The 19,009-nt window shown below is 36.1% G+C and overlaps 1 protein-coding gene across 4 annotated transcripts in view; it reads left to right on the top strand.

Annotated features, from left to right (window-relative positions):
* APC (APC regulator of WNT signaling pathway) overlaps positions 1–19,009 on the top strand; it is a 93,624-nt gene that overhangs the window by 41,712 nt on the left and 32,903 nt on the right. For 3 of the 4 annotated variants that reach the window (XM_048931359.1, XM_048931361.1, XM_048931360.1), the window contains exons 3-6: positions 6,889–6,973; positions 8,779–8,980; positions 15,100–15,208; positions 18,161–18,274. In XM_048931359.1, the coding sequence (XP_048787316.1) occupies positions 6,889–6,973; positions 8,779–8,980; positions 15,100–15,208; positions 18,161–18,274 (510 nt within the window). The remainder of the gene's footprint in view (positions 1–6,888; positions 6,974–8,778; positions 8,981–15,099; positions 15,209–18,160; positions 18,275–19,009) is intronic. The other variant, XM_048931362.1, reaches the window with a different exon arrangement.

A 19,009-nucleotide genomic window follows, 5' to 3' on the forward strand; every position in this document is an offset into this window, starting at 1 on the left:
AGGACCCTTTTTTACCTCGGATACAGATGAGAACAACAACAACAAAAACCCTTATTTTTCACTTGCTACTAATAGCAGTTAGACATAAATTTTCCCTCCTTAACTAGCCTGTGTGTCACCAGATAATGATCTTCTAGCATGCTCTTCATTTATTTGTTGCTATGCAAATAGTGTTCCTCAGAAAGTGGTGCCTACATTGAATCTGTCTTTGCCTTGGCACTGTTTGCGTGTGTCTTCCAGCCAACTCATAATAAATCAACTTCATTTTGCTAGTGATTTTCTTCAGCATTTTGGCTGATGTGACCAAAGTTAAAGCTTTTTGTATGTGGTAATTTTGGCTCTTATGAGTTGTTTGTGTGGTGCTGTGTCCTCTGTTGACTTAAAAGAGCGATTCTCCTGACTTTCATTTTTAAAAGTTTGGTTTTATACGTGTTCCATTTAGCACACAGAAGGCTTTGTTTGGATTTCTTTGATAATTCACTGAATTTTTTTGTGGCTCAGCAGAAACAAGTTACTGTAGACAATAAAGATAAATATAGAAGAAACTGAAAGTTCTGCAGAATGGCTCAAGCAGTGAACAAGAGCAGCTTGTGTTGTAAATTTCTTGATTTTGAAAAGGACTTGTTAGGAGGCAATTAATGAATCAAAAGCATAGACTGAAGGAACTTCTGTTAATTCTTGTTTGTATTATTTTTTAGAGGTGGGAATGGCGCAAAGAATCTGACTCTTCAGTCTGCTCTTTGCCTGTAACATGAGCAAATTTTGATAGTGAAACAAACTATAAAAGCATGGTAATTTATAAAATAGTTTGTTTTTACTTTCTATAAAAAAAATCACACAAAAAAAGATGTAAGACTTACTTGAGTTTGTGCCCTTAAAAGCAAAGGAAATAGCATGTTTAAGGTAGGCAGTGCCACTCATATTTTGTCAGCTGGCTTGTACACAGTTTGATACGATTTTACATACCAAAAAAAAGAAAGACTACTGAAGTTAGCATGCTTCATGCTGAAACTAAGGATGTAAATACACTCTTCTATTAAATTGTTTTTGAACTCACCTCTGCAAATGAATTCTTTAAACACAGATTTTCATGTATAAAGAGATATTTAGAGTCAGAAATTTCTCGTGAAAGTTACTTTTTGACAGAAATGCATTCTGCAGGAAAAAGATATATTTTCATCAAAAATGTTTTTTTAAAAAAATAGATTTTCAATCTACTGTGTTAAAAACAAAGTACATTTATGTCCTTCTCTGTCAGCTGAGTTTTCTAGCTGACAGACTGTATCCCCTTGATAAGCTGTGGTCCTTCTGAGTCGGTAGCATGCATCATTGAAAACATCACAGCCAGACACAGTAGGCAGTAAGTTGAAGATACTGGGATGTAATTTAATGCAAATTCAGAGGTACAGCTCTCATTTGGCTCTGTGGCATCCTAAACAGAGCTCAAAACTGTATTATATTTGTCAAAAGTATTCTAATTCAACAATAATGAGTATTTTACATTCACTGTAACTGAATTATGTTCTGTATTCTAAAATAATACGGAATTTTGAAATTGACTGCAAGTTAGCAATCTCTGTAGAAGTGCAGTTGTTCATATACATACATTTCACTTTATACATATTTAATAAGGGAGAAATGGGGAAATAAAATAGCATGGGATCTAACTTTTTAGTCCATGTCCAGATGGTTGGCCCTGTGGGTATTTGCACATGCTTAGAGGTATGTATATACTTTCACAGTTTGTGAAATCCTTTTTTTGTAAGCTTCATATTTACCCCATTCCGTACAACAAGCATCATAAAAATGAACAGAAACTGATTACACTTGTTTTGTTCTTTGACTAGCTATAGTAACTTTACACTTCTTGCTTCAAGTCTTGCATTATTAAAAATGTAAATCTAATAAATGTTGCTTTATAGTAATTTTTTTATTATTTGTATTAAATAAAAATATTAAAGCATACTTGCTTCATGTAACTGTAGGAACCATCTTACAGTGTAGATGGTAATAGTATGTTTGCCTATTATGAAAATGTAATGAGCTGCAAATAGTCTCACTTAGAAAGACTTCTGATTAATTCCTATGTGCATGTCAACAAAGTACTAGTTACTGTATTTTTGCCTCCTGTAATCTTACATTGATATTGATAATGCCTCATTTAAGGCTAAATTTCTAAAGATTTTTATTTCATATTATGGAGATACTATTGTAACTGCAGCTGCGTTGTTGAAAAAGTATAGAGTAGAACCCCGTATTCAGCAGAAACATTCCTTGCCTGAATAAATATCTGTGGAATAGGTGCTAAATTCTGAGGTTCTGTACCTCATGCTGTATTAGTGTATACCTTATTTTCTTTTCAAAATTTTGTTTTCCATTTTATCTCAGTATTTCCCTTTCAAACCTGTAAGCGGCTAAACTTACCAAGTATTTCAAGGGGTAATATTGTTCATGCTTAGCATAGGAAATACATATATTCCTTTTATTGTTTATTTTTCCTAATGTAAGCTTTTCTGTTCCTTCTTAAAGTAATTGCCTTATCCTAAGGCTGGATTTTTCTCGTGCAGAATGTTTTTTTTTTGTATCGCACGCTTCCCTGGTTTTCATAGGAGTGAAGAGTCAGGAGTGACAACAGCCTTAAAGTACTTAAAGGAAACTGCCACAGCAAAATCATGGCACAGGGAAGGAAAATATTGTACCAACTGTACATTTGATATGCAGGGAATGGGAAAATATATAGAATCGTCCTCTAAAAGTAACAGTAAATTTGAAAATATTGATTACCATTTGTTGATCATGCTATAAATTCTAATATCAGTGAAAGAAACTTCCTTAAACTTTACAGGTTTTTACAAATTGAATCAAATAACAATTCTATGGAAATTTTTTTCAGTTCCTGCACATGTAATGCAGTTAGACATTTGCAAATAACTTTTTTATGTTCATGCAAACTGAAAATGCACTGAAATAAAGGAAAATGTTATGAGAGTGACTTAGTATCTTATGAATTTCAGACCTTTAAAATGTAGGTTTAGTCAGGCAGCAAAGAACCTGCAGTGGTATTGTATTGAGTTAGATTTGTCATTCTCAGTTTGTTATGTTTTTGATAAAGCATAGCATTTGCAATTCTTCCAGAATCCAGATTGGTTGGAAAACTGAAAAAAGTTTTTTCTAAAATTTCAGTGAAATTGAGCTGGTGATATTTTATAGTTACTGACTTACCTCAGGCAGTATTCTTTCTGAACACAGAATAGGATACTTTACTTGGTCTGACAGCAGACTTGCACTAAAATCTTGATAGACTTCAATGTGTAGTTACAGCAACTGACAGCTCTTAAGCACAGTGGCATCATGTAAATAATTGTCTTTTAGTAAGTGGCATTATTTGAAATGAAAATGAGCATCATTTCACACAACAAATGCTTTATTCTTTCTAAAAGGTTAAAAAATGAGCTTGTTTCGCCTCAGTCAGCAGTGCTGTCATCATTGTGATCATTTAGACTTGGTTATAGGGGCAACCAACCAGAGCAATTGCCTAAGACTTCAGCCAATTAGAAAGGCTCCCACCAGGCTTGATTAAGAAACAGTGTAAATCACCAGACTGTTCAGAACTACAGGATCTTTTCATAATGCTCACTCAGACAATAAGTTCAGCTATGAGGGGTCATGTCAGACCTTGAATACGTATAAATCTGTGGAAAATAGTATTTTGATTTCATCACTACTGCTATGACATCTAGTATTCTTGTTGAATTTGGGTGATGGTTTTGCTTTCAGCGTGTTACCTTTTTTTCTGCCATTTGATAACACTAATTGAAACTGCAATACTGGGTTGAACACGAAAAGTCACTTTCACTTTAAAGTCCAATTGTATGGTAAGTTTTCAGTATAGTATATTAAAAATATAATTACTGTCAGAAATATTCTCATTTAAAAACACTGATGATTTGATTAAAAATAATAATACTTAGTAATTCACTGTGCACTATCCCTGTTCTGTGTGGTGCAGAACACAGACAGACGTTCAGTTACTGTCTGAAATTGTAAACACTGCCCGTGTTTTTGCAGTTAAGCTTGTTTTTGTCCTCAAGTGTTAATGATATAGAGGCAGTCATGGTAAACATTAAAACTTAGACTCGTGTTTACTTTTGAAAGACCTAATAAATTCCAAAACATGTTTGCTAAGTCTTCCAGCTGATATTGACCTATGAATGTCTCTGGCCTCTTGCTCCCAGTGTTTTCATACATGCAGGTCACAGTGAAAGTAATGCTTTTTTTTTATTTCCATGGGAACTACTACAGATACAAAGAGTACAGTCACGCTGCTTCATAGAGCAAATAATCAGTTACAACACAGTGTTTTTGTGTGGTCACCAACATTAGCTGTGTATTTTCAACCAACAAAGAGCAGAAGCTCTTCATTTAATGATATGACAGCTGTGCATTGCTGTCTAGAACATGTCTCATCTTTCTTGTCCCTGTTTCCACTGCTTGAAACACACCAGCCACCCCTCACTATGCTCTCAATGTTTGGTCTCTATGAACATTCACCGAGCATTGAAGAATGTCAGTGGGTGCCATTTCTTCCTCCTGAGGGATTTCAGCGGTGCATCTTTGCTTTTCTTCTATGTCAGACGCCATTTTGTCAGGCTGCCCTTCTGCTGCCACCTGTCACACGGCAACACCAGGGAACAGGATATTGACTGGAAAGTTCAGTGTCTAATGCCATACCACCAACATCTGCTTCTGATACTGTGGACCAGTATAATAAAACAGGAGGCATTACCTTTGGAACTGCCCTTGGATTTAAATTTATCATGATTTACAGTCATTTTGGCATTCCCTGAATACATAAAACCTTATGAAAAGTGAATATGAATAATAAAGCTTATTCTGTCTGAAAGGGATGGAAAAGGGTTGGAAGCTAGATACCAAACAGAGGCCCAAAGCTATCTGATTTGACTGAATTTTTGTAAACGCTCCTCTTCGTGCCAGAGAGAAGTGTAGATAACCAAAGCATTTTTGTACAGATACCATCTTTTAAAATATTTACAAATACAAATACAAATACAGTTCTCCAAAATTAAATACATTGCTAAATTTTAACTCATTGGAATTTGAAATCTGGCATTATTAGCATTGCTTCTCTCTGTTTCTTTTTTTTTTTTTTAGTAGTAGTTTGAGTTTTTCTGCAGCCCTTAAGCAATCTTGTTTGCTTTGCTATCTATCTGGGTACCTTGTGCTGTTACGGTACTTACCAGTAACTTTCGAGTTACCTGTTGACCCATCTGATCTTTTTTATTTAATTAGCTATGAATTAGTTGTAAAATCCAGAGTATATTAATGGAGCAGCACCATCCCCCTTCCCCACCCTCAGAAAACTTTTGTTTCTTTGCAGTCTCTGAACTATGGAGACAGAAACCTTTTTAAATGATGGGAAGTTTGAATCTCCATTTCCAGAAGCATTCATATAATTCTCCAGTATGGATAGGTTTTATTTAAATGACAGTTGTAATAATTCACCTTTCAGAGGCTGGTTTTTGGAGATTACATTTGCAGAATCACTTACAGTATGTTACTCAAAATCCTTTTCCTTCCTTCCTCCCTCTCTCCCTCCTTTTTAAATGAAGAACAACAGTTTGAGTAAGGAAAAGCACAACATTATGCCTCTTCAAAATAAAGACTCTCTTGACTTCTTGTAGTTGCACTTTTTGTTGATTTTGAAGAGAGTAAAATGCCCTTAAAAGGTAGCTTCTGTACAAGTTGCAGGAATGGTTAATACTGGTGTTAAGATGTGCTGCATTCTAAAAAGAGCATAACAGTGATATGGAGATATTTAAAGATATTTAAAATTCTTTAGCTTTCAGGCATGAGCAGGAGGAATATAACTCTAAGTGTAGAATCTTGTGTGTGAAAAGTAAGCAGTACCTTCCATTTATTCAGAATTTTTATTTCCTGACTATTACTGCATCTTAAAATGTTTTCTATGTCATAATAGATGGTAAAGAAAAGTAATTTCAGTAAGGGCTTTTTGCTTTATCACCAGTCTTTTCAGTTTATTTTTGCTATCAATGTATCCATCGTTGTGTTATGCAGCAGTCATTCACTATCTTGCATTTAATTTTGTACCTGAATTTAGGTCACTGAACATTAGGGACCCAGGGGCTTACAGAACCCCTTTAGTGCAATAATCATTTAGTGCAGTAATCATTTAGTTGGAAGCTTTTTGTGTATTAGAAATATGTTCTTTCAACAGTATAATTCTATGTATTTTCAATAACATACAAGGATGTTTCTGTCTTCAAAGTTTCAGCTGCATAAAGGAGTCTCTGAAGTAAACCAAAGGAGATAACACCATGAGGAAAACCTAATTGTTTTCCTTAGATCTGGTGATGGTAGTACTGGTAGTAATAATATTAATAAGAGCAGTGATGACTATCCCTGCTGGCTTATGCTGCTGTCAAGTTCTTCTACTGATATCTTGGGGGTTTAAAAAATGTGGTATTCAAAATACTGTAGTAACTTTTAGTTAGGTAACTGAATTTTATTTTTACAGGGCTAACTTTAGATACACAAGTGAATAAATTTGACTGATTTCTCTGTGTTCCTATTTCTTCATCTGTAAATTAGAGATAAATACTCACTTTGAGAAAGACTTTTAAATTCGCTGATAGATGCACTGCCAGACAGGCTATTCTTTACATCGTGACATAGTTTGGAGAAATACTGCAGATCTACTTGACAGAAATTAAAGTTATATTCACTGCTCACATGAAATAAAATTTATACCAGTGTCTCAGTAGCTGTTGCATAAGTCTGCACATGAGTGCCGGATGTGTGTATTCACTTTGTGCTTTATTACTCTAAGGATCTCTTAATTCCTTGCAGGAGGTGCTGAAACAGCTACAGGGAAGTATTGAGGATGAGGCAATGGCATCATCTGGACAAATTGACATACTGGAACGACTTAAAGGTAAATTTAAAATTATGTTTCAAGTAGGTTCACTTGTTTCTTAGTTTTTTTTATTTCTTTTTTTCTTTTTTTTTCTTTCTTTCTTTCTTCAAGATAGTATTTTCTAGCTGAGTTCCATCTTCTTTCCAGTGCTGCCTTTGGTGGTTTGGCATAGTCTCACTGTCTGTTATTTTTTGCTGAGCATTTTGAAGACATGTTTTCAAAAGATGATGTTTCTGAGTTGCTTTTGTGCTTTTGCTACTGTTACTTTAGGGCTTACAGAATCACAGAATGGTTTGGGTTGGAAGGGACCTTTAAGATTGTCTAATTCCAACCCCCTTGCCCAGCAAGGGCACCTCTAACTAGACTGGGTTCCTCAAAGCCCCGTCCAGCCTGGCCTGGAACACCTCCAGGGAGGAGGCATCCTCACACTCTCTGGAAAATCCGTTCCGGTGTCTCACCACTATCATAGTAAAGAATTTCTTACTAACACCTAGTCTAAATCTACTTTGTTGCAGTTTATAAAGCCATTTCCCCCTTCTAAAAAGTCCCTCTCCAGCTTTCCTGTAGGCCCCTTCAGATACTGGAAGGCCTTTGTATGGTTCCCTGAGTGCCTTCTCCAGGCTGAAGAGCCCCAGCTCTCGCAGTCTTTCCCCATAGGGGAGATACTCCACCTCCTCTGGACCTGCTCCAACAGATCAAAATCCTTCTTGTGTTGGTAGCCCAACATAACTGGATGCAGTCCTCAAGGTGGGTCTCAGGAGATCAGAGTAGAGGGGTAGAATCGCCTTCCTTGAGCTGCTGGTCACGCTTCTCTTGATTCAACCCAGGATATGGTTTGCCTTATGGTCTACAACCACACATTACAGGCTCATATTGAATCTTTCATCAGCTGACTCTCTCAAGTTCTTCTTCTCAGGGCTGCTCTCATGCCATTCACTGCCCAACCTGTATCTGTGCTTGGGACTGCCCTGACCCAGATGCGGGACCTTTCACTTGGCCTTGCTGAACTTCGTGAGGTTGGCACAGGCCCACCACTCAAGCCTGTCCAGGTCCCCCTGGATGGTGTCTCTTCCCTTTTGTGTATCTAGTACCTCTTATGTATGAATAAATTGGATAAAACTTCCACTTCATTCAGTTTTGTAGGAAAACAAACAAACAAACAAACAAAAACAAATTGTTTAAATTAAAGACAGATTGAATCACAGATTTTTCTGAGCTTTCTTGCATGCCCTTTCCTCCCTGTGCCACACTACTGAAACTGTGTCTGTCATGCTGAAAGTTGATCCTCTCTTCCCTCAAGAGTGTGGTGGAGTGTGCACCATCCCATATAATACTTCCAGAGCAAATTCAAATCTGTGTATACCTATTATCCTTACAACTGAACCATAAGTATCATAGAGGAAGGTTACATTTAAGGGCCTTGTGGTGAACAGGCTTGTCATCATCTACATGATAATGAATCATCTGCAGGATCCCTGAGAAAGAGACTTTAGGAAGTAGGCTACAAGAGCAATTCATATGGCATTTTTAATGACATTCTTACAAAACTCTACCCGTTTCTAAATTCCTCTGGGAAAAAGATAGGCAAACAGTGCAGGGACACTGTTTCTAATGGGCAAAACTGTAGTTTTGCCATCTACTCAGGGACTACTATTCTCTTAAATGTACAGTCAAGACTTGATTTGTTTGCCTTGTTCTTTTCTAGTTCCCAGTGCAAAATGTTCAGAATGCTTCCATTGAAGAAACGTGGATTTGTACATGAAAGATGTTTCAAATGTGCTGCTGAACTTCATCTCTGAAAATATTTGCTTTCTGTTACCCAGAACTGAACCTGGAGAGTACCAGCTTTCCTGGAGTGAAATTAAGGCCAAAGGTGTCTGTGCGCTCATATGGGAGCCGGGAAGGGTCTGTGTCAAGCCGTTCAGGAGAGTGCAGTCCTGTTCCCATGGGATCGTTTCCAAGAAGAGGATTTATGAATGGAAGCAGAGAAAGCACTGGTTATTTAGAAGAGCTAGAAAAAGAGAGGTATATTTTTTTATCTGTTCATCCAGTATGTGCTTACTTTTAATTTCAGTAGGATAAATTTAGTGGTGTATTATATATTATATATACATAATATGTATATTATAATATTATATATTTAGCTGTAAGGTTTGTGATTGTAAAGGTGTATTTACTGTAACAAGTAAGGAAACCAGGAGTATGTATTATATTTAGATGAAAAAAAGTCTTAAAACATATAAAACGCTTTCTGCTTCTTGCATGCTGTGGTTACTGTCCATTGGCTGAAGGTTAATTTACGTTGATCAGATGATTAGCATTTTACAAACATTGAACTGTCATGGCATCTCATACCCATTTGTATCTCCTCACCATTATTGGTAAGTTGGTACGTTAAAACTGGCAATGTGATGGTGCAATTTCTTTCTATGTTTTGCAAATTATTACGACAACCATGGCTGGTTGGTCAGTTATTTAAACCACTTAGTAAGAAGTGCACAGGCATAATACAGAGCTGTAGTATGTTATCAATCACTTTTGAAGGAAATGTAAGAGATAGGTAGCTGTCTCCATTGAAGACATCCTCATACCTAAAAATGAATCTGTCTGAAATCCCACATGTTTTTAGAGGCATACTTTTTGGGTTTTCTAAAGATTTGGTCATTGCAAGCTGCTGATTGATAGGGTGTAATTCTGTGGGGCTGAAAAACAATCAGCAACACTATATTTTAAGCTTAGTAGTTTTAACAAGCAAAAAAAAAAACCTATTTGGAACTGTAATACAAAAATTTGTTGGGAAGTAAATTGTTTGTGGAGCAGCAGCCTTGAACTCCCACTTTAAATGGCCTTTCCTGGTATTGAGGAAAGCTTTTGTGCTTTAAATACTATTTTTAGGTCCCTCTCGTTTGCTGAAACGAAAGTAATTTCCCATGGATCCATAGTGAGTCTCCTCTAGCAGCACTTCTGTTTATCTCAGATTTTACTCAGTGGTCATGTTTGTTTCCTCTTCAAAATGCAGACTCCTGAAAAGCTGTTTAGAAGAATATAGGAATTCAGGAATCTCTTCCCACTTGCTTACTTCAGTCTTAAAGAATCTAATGTATCTGCCATTTGAACTCATGGCTTTTCCCTCTTAAGTTTTTCCATTCTTAGAGTCTTTTATCCTAGTCTCTAAAGTATTGCTTGTAGAGCTCTCTGTGTGTCGTATTTCACAAGGACAGGGCACTCCTATTTCTTATCCAAACTGAGAACCTGGCAGTAGTTCATGATCCACCTTAACAAAATATTGTACAAGTTTTTGTTATTTCCAGTGCTGTTTTTTACCATATATGGTGCTTAAATCTTTTAAGTGTAGTTGGGACTCTCAGTTACAATAGAAGTCATTGGACTCCAGGTCATTCAGAGAAGGGACCATTAATTTAGAGCAACTGGAGTTCAGGTTGGTTACTGCAATACATCTGGTTTACAATGTAATCTTTTACTACAATTAGTAAATGATTCTAAAAAATGATTCTGAAGTGATTTTTCTTTGGACATTTTTGTTTAGCAATAAAGTCCAGAGTGATCTGGTCTTTTTTTTTTTTTTTTTTTCAAATAATGCTGGAGAAAAGGGAGGGAAAGGGTTATTTTAATTTCAGTAAAGTTCTGACAGTGTTACTGTTGCAACCGTGGCAGTAAAGATTTGTGCTGCTGAGAAGATGATCTTCTGTAGAGGCATGACCAGATAACATGTGGCTTGATTTATTGCTGAAATAATAATCACTACTGCCCAGCTCTTAATGCTGTTTTGCAGGACATCTGCAAATGCTTGAAGTGTTGACCTGAGCCCCGGGTAATCAGAAAAATCAGAATTTAGAGTGGAGAATATAGGGGTATGCATTTCAAAGCAGTATGAATTCGGAAAGGAATTAACCACTTACTTTGCTGTGCCTTGTGTGTTTGTTGCTAAGTTCTGGTGTTTCAACATGGATAACTTGCTGGTAGTTTTTTGTTTGTTTGTTTGTTTGTTTGTTTCTTGCATTTGAATAGGTATTCTAAGAGTTTGTGGAACTTCACAGATGTCAGAACATTAGAAAAATTTAAAAACTAACATTTTTTGGAATCCTGCAGCATAAGAACATTTTCATTCAGTATTTTAGCACCCTGAAAAATATGTTTCGCTTGTGGGCAGCAGCGTCTGGGAAGGACCACATCATGTATTAACTGTATATGAATTGGGCAAAATCACGAGGTGCTTATCAATAAAGAAATTTTCTAGATGTTTGAAAATGTAAACAAATAAGGAACAAGAAAAATGATCTTCTGAGAAGGAAAAAATTAACCAACTGGTATGAAGAAGTGTTTTGCATGTTTCCCACTTACTCAATTCTCCTCCATTTTTAAACTCAGTAGATGCAGGAAATGGGAAATATGTATTTTTAGAATCATAGAATTATTTGAGTTGGAAGAATCTTGGGCTGGTCATGCAGTCCAGTTCCCCTGCAATGAGTAGAAACATCTAAAGCTTAAACAGTTTGCTTGGAGCCCAGTCCAAAATGTTTTAGGCTACCAACTTAGAATATACTGCTTAATAAATCTCTCCTGCTTTCTCTCTAGCTATTTTCAGGTGTTGTTGGTCAGACACTTTTTCAGACTATGGTGCAGGTTCTCATCCCCAGGCAATGCTACAGACTTGGGGCGGTGTGGCTGGAGGACTGCGTAGAGGAAATGGACCTGGGGGTATTGATTGATGCTCGGCTGAACATGAGCCAACAATGTGCTCAGGTGGCCAAGAAGGCCAATGGCATCCTGGCCTGCATCAGGAACAGTGCTGCCAGCAGGAGCAGAGAGGTGATTGTTCCCCTATACTCAGCACTAGTGAGGCCGCACCTCGAGTACTGTGTCCAGTTTTGGGCCCCTCACTGCAAGAAAGATATTGAGGCCCTGGAACGTGTTCAAAGGAGGGCAACAAAGCTGGTGAGGGGTCTGGAACACAGGCCATATGAGGAGAGGCTGAAGGAGCTGGGAATGTTCAGCCTGGAGAAGAGGAGGCTCAGGGGAGACCTCATTGCTCTCTATAACTTCCTGAAGGGAGGCTGTAGTGAGCTGGGGGTCGGCCTCTTCTCTCGTGTCATTAGTGATAGGACCAGGGGGAATGGCTTCAAGCTACGGCAGGGGAGATTCAGGCTGGACATGAGGAAGTATTACTTTTCAGAAAGGGTGGTCAGGCACTGGAATGGACTGCCCAGGGAGGTGGTGGAGTCACCGAGCCTGGGGGTGTTCAAGGAAAGACTGGATGTTGTGTTGAGGGACATGGTTTCGTGGGAGCTATTGGGAATAGGTGAACGGTTGGACTGGGTGATCTTTTAGGTCTTTTCCAACCTTGGTGATTCTATGATTCTATGATTCTATGATTCTATATTTTAAGAACTACAGTTATCTTACGTTATGGTTTATCTTTTATCATTTAGATAATCTCATCTTTGTCAGCTCTGTGACATAATACTAGAGGTGATGGGGCTGTGCTGATTTTTTTATGAAAATGTGTGTATTCTTTGATTATTATTCTTGTTTTATTCCAGTTTGTTGTGGTTTTTTTTCTTAATTTGTTGATTTTTAGCATTTTCTCGTCTTATGACTTACGTTTTTATCTCTTCATGGCTAACTGTATGACTTAACTATGTCTTTACAGCATCTCTTAGAAAGTGTTTGGTTTTCAAGATTTTGTTGTTGTATCAGCTACCAATGGAGGTGAAAGTATTAATTATGTAATGCAAGTAGCATAGCACATACTTTGTTGCTCTTCTCTCTATTGACTTGCAATAACATTGACATAATCATCCAGAAAAGATCTATAAAAGAAGGAACCTTTTGACTCAACTTCGTTTATTTTTTGTCAATTCAGAAAAAATCATTACAAACTTTTTTCTAAATACTTTCCCATTAAAAAAGTGGTTCAAATTAGAATCTTTCTGTTAACTCATAAAAACTGTGATGTTTCAAAAGTTTACTACTTTTGCCTTGTTGCATTTTCACTGATTCTATCAGCGTATGATAGACAGAATATTCTCTGTTATCATGACAGTGCTGAAAGAAGTGGTTTTGGAGTGCACAAAGGTGTAGTAACTCTGCTCTCTCTTAATTAACCTCATGAAATTCTGGAAGGTTGCAGAAGGAGCTCTACTTCTGGTTGATGTAACCTCTGATAGTAACATAAATGTATGGAGCAACTCATCAAACACATCTACAGAGACATACTGCTTATTTTTAAGGAATTTGAAGTGCAGTCTGCACTCCTTCAGACATTGGACTGAGAGACCTTAAAGATGTCATTAAAATCTAAATTCTCCTGGAGCAATAATAGCAAACTAGTAGGCCCAAATAAAGCATTGCTCAGAAGCAAAAATTGATGCTATTGAATTTAAAGAGTTGCCCCCAGGTCTTGAATTGTTTTTTGGTTCCTAAGTTCATTTCTTGCTTCTAGCATCCATTATACATGTCAAAACAGATTGAACGAAATGAGTCTCACTCATGAACTGAATACCCTGCATTTTGCAGGAGAAAATCAATGTTCACTTAGCTGAAAGTAATTTTTCCTACAAGCAGGTCTTTGAATCCAGAGGCAAAACTAGTTAATTTGTAAGTCTTTATGTGGTCTTGATACAGCAACAGGTGGGAATAATCTGATCAGGCTGTTAGAAAACATTTTTAGAAATAGAAATATTTTTAATAAGAATTGCATTAATTATACTTCTGCAAAATTGACTTATCAAATAGGACACAACTAGTACTTGAACACCCAACAGTATATTTGCACCAAGGAAAAGAGGTGCACAGAGATCAGGCAGGGCAGGTCCTGTGTGTTAGAGAATGAGCAGTGGAAGGCCAAAAGAATGTCTTTCTCAGCTGTTCTCAAAGCATAATCTACTCACATTTAATTCAATCTGTCTAAAAGACTTGAGGAATTCCTTAGGGCACATACTTGCTTTTGGGAGTATTAATGTTATCAAAAATAGTTTTAAGCATTTTTTAAGAAGGTCAGTCAAGCAGATTCTTTAAAATACATACTTTTAAATTATTTTTACTGTGTGTTCTTTCACGAGGAGGTTTGATTATCATCTTTCCAAGTTGCGCTTCGGATGCATTAATAGAGTAATTGAGGGAAAACTCTGCTGTGTACACTCTTTGTTCCTTAAAAACTTAGATTAATTATCCATAACATTTTTTTGTGTGTTTTGTAAAAGTTCATATGGCTCTTGTTCAGACCACAGCTAATACTAAGGAAAGGCAGGTGTAAAAGTTAAGGGAGAGGAAGTAATGCTTGCCAGTAATACTGAGTAATACAGACTAAGACTAAAAATGTTACATGTTTTGAAAAGTGATATGAGAATAAATAATGTGTAACCATATTGATAACTTTTAGAACTATACTGGTGTAGTTTATGAAGGATGGATAAAATAGTAGGTAAAACTTTTAATAAATTTTCGTTTGGTACTCCACACATAGTCAACTTCTTATCTTTCTCCTGTATTGTTCAGGTCTACAGTATGCTTATAATACCCGTTTGAAATGTTCTAAATGGCTACAAATGTACCCTGACTGTAATATTTTGTAGAAAATGCTCTTTTAAGTTGTTTAAATAACCAGAGAAACAACTTGATATTGCATGCTTTACCTTGGTGTTTTTTGTTTTTATGGGTGACAGAGTTAATGAGGAGATACTACAACGGATGTAACAATAATCATATTTAGTAAAATGATATTGAGATGTATTCACTCTTGAAATTTCCAATACTTTTTAAATAGCAGCTGTATTTCAGTGCAACGTACAAAAGCTTATTGTCTAAAAGCAGCAGGATTTGAGTTAGCATGTGACTAGTAACTTTGCTTAACTTTCACTAAGTGCTGCTGAACTGTAGATTTCTAAGTGATAATAGAAGAAATATCAATATTTGCCTATAACTGTGGGCCTGGTGCACATGAAATTAAAATGTCTTGCTCAGCACAGCATAGCAATTTGTTTATTTGGGGCCAGGGAACCTTCTTAAACTCCTGGTTAGTGCTTTCTCCCTCAAACCTTGTTTCTTAACCCTTTTTATTTGTATCAGTGCTCATTTCTGCATTCATATTTGTTGATGAGACATTTCTTGCTTGTTTTCAATAGATCTCTTTTGCTTGCGGAACTTGAGAAGGAAGAGAAAGAAAAGGACTGGTATTATGCCCAGCTCCAGAACCTTACTAAAAGGATTGATAGTCTCCCCCTTACTGAAAATGTGAGTAACTGTAGTATGCTGCTTTGTATATCTTACGAACTTGGTGACTCTCTAACATCATTTTCATTTAAAGCATTTTAAACTAGTATGTAAAGCTTATTTGGTCTAAATAATGTTTTCATATTTAATTCATTTTAAAATTCATACCTACTACTATGAATGCCAGCATTAAAAAAGGATGCCAGAAAGTTATTATGACAAATAAATTACATCAGTTAGCTGTATCCTCCAGAGATCTTTTTTTTCTGTAATTTTTTGTTATTTAATAGAGTGTTTTAATTTTGAGAGTAATATTAGCCTAAGACACAATTTATGTAAGAGCTCTTCTTTTAAAACGACAAGTGGTGCTATAATGTGTGTAAATGCTCTTGCTCCAATCTTTTGCCTTAGTATCTCCAAATAATTTGTAGTCAAATCTTGAATAATGAAGATCTCTGATACGAATGAATATTCATATAGATGAAGATATCTGATTTCCAAGATAATTGACGTTTTCTGGTTGTTAGACCTCAGAAACTTGGATGTATTTGCTGTGCATTAATTGCATGTACAGTTTGGTTGCCTATCCTGACAGAGTCAAATCTGATTAGGCATTAGTCCACCTCCTGGAAATGGAAGTAGAATATGGAAGCACTTCAGTAACTGGAGTGAAGTAGCTGGACATCAGCATTTATAACATTCAACGGTGGCCAATTTAATCAGAAAACCAGAGTAAGAGAAAGCATGAAAAAGACCTCAAAGGCATTGTCAGTTGTATCTGTGTCACAGTAAATGTATTGTAGGTTTTAAGATACAAATCTCTCAATTTCAACAGGTAATCAATTAAATTAACACTTTTTACTAGGATGTCTCTCTTAATATCTACATAAAATCTGTTTCGTTGCAGTTTATTCATTACTGCTTATCCATCAGCAATGGATAGAATTGTGAATGTGTCTACACTGTGCAGACCCTATTTTTTTGGTGTCTTTTTAGTAGCGTTATGTATTTGTAGATGTTTGACTGTTTTGGCTTTCTCTGTGTTCAATATTGAAGTATTTTCTGAGAACTGCTCTTGAAGACTTACTTGCAAGCTGAATAATCATCCAAAAACAGTGTAGTGTAGGCTTCTAGAAGCAATGTAAAGGTGCAGTAGTTCTATTTAAATTTTCTAAGAATAATTAAAGCCTTAATCTTTGAAAAATTTTCATTGTGTTTCAGATTTTTCTTCAGTTTAGTCCATAGCTTTGTCTATGAAATGCACTCTGAAATCCACAACCTTCTCATTTCTGTGCAGCTGCCGTAATGGAGCTGTATGATTGTGCTTCATTCTTTTCCTTTCTTTCTGTGTGTCAGTAGCTGAAAGATTCCTTCTGACGTTCTTAAAAGCTCCTTTCCCAAAATCAAAATGGTTTATAAATTCTACTTTCATATGATTTTTACATATTATTGGTGGAAAAATAGCTAGTAGAATATACTAGATTGGATATTTCCTTTTTCCATACCAGAGGAAGTTTTAGATCAGAGAAGCATTTCTGTTTTCTGTCAGTTATTATTGATTACATAGTGCTACACAGATTATGCGAAAGTTTCTGCCTTCCAGTTTTGTTTATCTCATTCGTGCAGTCATTGTTTTTCGTTTGTGCTCTGTTCTAGTAACTTCCTGTTACAGAGGTGTCTCCATACACTAAGAATAGATGTGATGCTCATCACTGCTCCTTTTTGAAAGAATTTGTTCTGTCCTCATCAGAAAGGCAACTTTCACTGATCTTTAAGTGAAAGAACTTTAATCCTCCATAGAATTCATTTTGTTTTACTTGTCACTCCCTTGTTGCTATGTAGTTTCAAAACTGCTGACCTCATGAAAAGTTCAGTAAATTTACATTTGTCTTGTCAGAAAGGTATTGGTGTGTTTCAGAAAATATTAACTAGTTCATTTCATGTACAGACATGTTTACTGGATCTTTCTCTGTTTCTGCCATGTTCAAATAAATATATGACATATGTACATGTGGGTAATAATTGAACTTTCAGCTGAAGCAATCACCTTGTTGGGCCTAGAGAAGGACCTAGAGGTCTAATTATGTCTTCTCATGCTTAAAAAGTAGCTGTCAAGAAGACAGAGGTACTCTTCACAAGGATGTGTGGTGACAGAACAAGAGGGCACAAGTTATTCATGGGAAATTCTGTGTGAATATAAGAAAAAAAGATTTTATTATGAAGACAGCTGACTATTGGAATTGGTTGCTTGTAGAAGTGGTGAAACCTGTCTTGCTGGAAGTATTAAAAACTTGGCTTGACTTAAGCCTGGATACCTAACTTGAAGACCCTGCTTTTGACAGAAAGTGGGACCAGGTGTCCTATAGCAATTCCTGCCACCTCTTTTTCTGTTTTTTGTCATCTTTAAAATTAGCACTTAATTTGATTTTCTTGCTGTTTTTTTTTTTTTACTGGTTGTGCAGACCTGTTGTTTTAAATCTACATAAAAATCATAAACTAGTTGGAGTGCCTTTCAGTTATGTGGTTGTTACAAATTGAACATTTAGGGTTTTTTTCGCTGGATATTGAAAAATAGGGTAGATAACAAAAGTAAGAATGAGGCCATAGTATCGTAATAACAGTTTTGTACCTCTGGATATTTTCAAAAATACTGATTGTCCTGGAATGTGTAACAGTTTTACTGACATGCAGATGTATGTTAGTAACCAAATATTCCAGGCTTGTAATGAGTAATAATGTCTCAATTTTTATAGATTGCATGTAGTCATTTGACAAAACTTGCAGGTAGCTTGTTGTTTGAAACACAATTTGTGTTCTTCTTTTTAATAACATAACCATATTTTACTAATATACTATTCATAATCTGTTTGTTTATGAATTTTGCTGTGGAAAAACAGTTCCACTTTTGTTCAAAGACATTCATCATTTACATAAATTTGATACTAAAATGCCTTCTCTGTAATTCGATTTCAGTTCTCCTTGCAAACAGATATGACCAGAAGGCAGCTGGAGTATGAGGCAAGGCAAATCAGAGCTGCAATGGAAGAGCAATTGGGTACTTGTCAGGATATGGAGAAGCGAGCACAGGTATAGTTTTTATTAGAAAGAACAGAAAAGGTTTTTCTGTGATTTTATCAAGTTATTGATAGTTGTATCTTTAAACAGTTTGTAAGCACAGTGATAGCTTAGAGCATGTGTCCTTTTGGCTTGCCTGGACTGCACTGAGAAAGACAAATTGGGGTGTGTATAAAATATATAATATAGTTAATGTAAAAACAACAAAAGTTGTTTTTAAAAATATATTTTTATTAAAACATTAAAAAGAGGGCCACAAAAACCTAGCACTAGTCGGGTATTTGACCTTGGTTTTCTAAAACTAGTGTATCAAAGTCTGGTATGATGGAAGCGGTTGCAGTTCTTAGTGAGTTCTCAAGATGCTCGTCAGAGACCTCTTTCTGTTCAGAATAAAATCCAGTGAGGATCTGGTAGGTTTTCTTAACCAGAGGCCATACCTCAATTCATATGCGTAAGTTGTTTACTCTCACCAAGAGTTGTTTTGCATTCATGATGAGTACACGCACAGTTTTGTAAGCAAATCATATTAGCCACATTTGGAAGTATTACCCGAAACGTAACTGTGAAACCTGTAAGTAGGATAATCAGTTACTCGCTGGTTGTAAAAGCTATTCTCCCATGGCTGTTTATTTGAGCTACTTATTACTACTTGTTTCCATGGATGTTAAGTAATAAGTAGGAAAAATAATCTGGTTTTATGTTTTGAAGAACAAATCTTTTCAATTAATAGGTGCTATTTTCTCCAGG

This window comes from Lagopus muta, chromosome Z, assembly GCF_023343835.1.
Source record: "Lagopus muta isolate bLagMut1 chromosome Z, bLagMut1 primary, whole genome shotgun sequence".
Lineage (NCBI taxonomy): Eukaryota > Metazoa > Chordata > Aves > Galliformes > Phasianidae > Lagopus > Lagopus muta.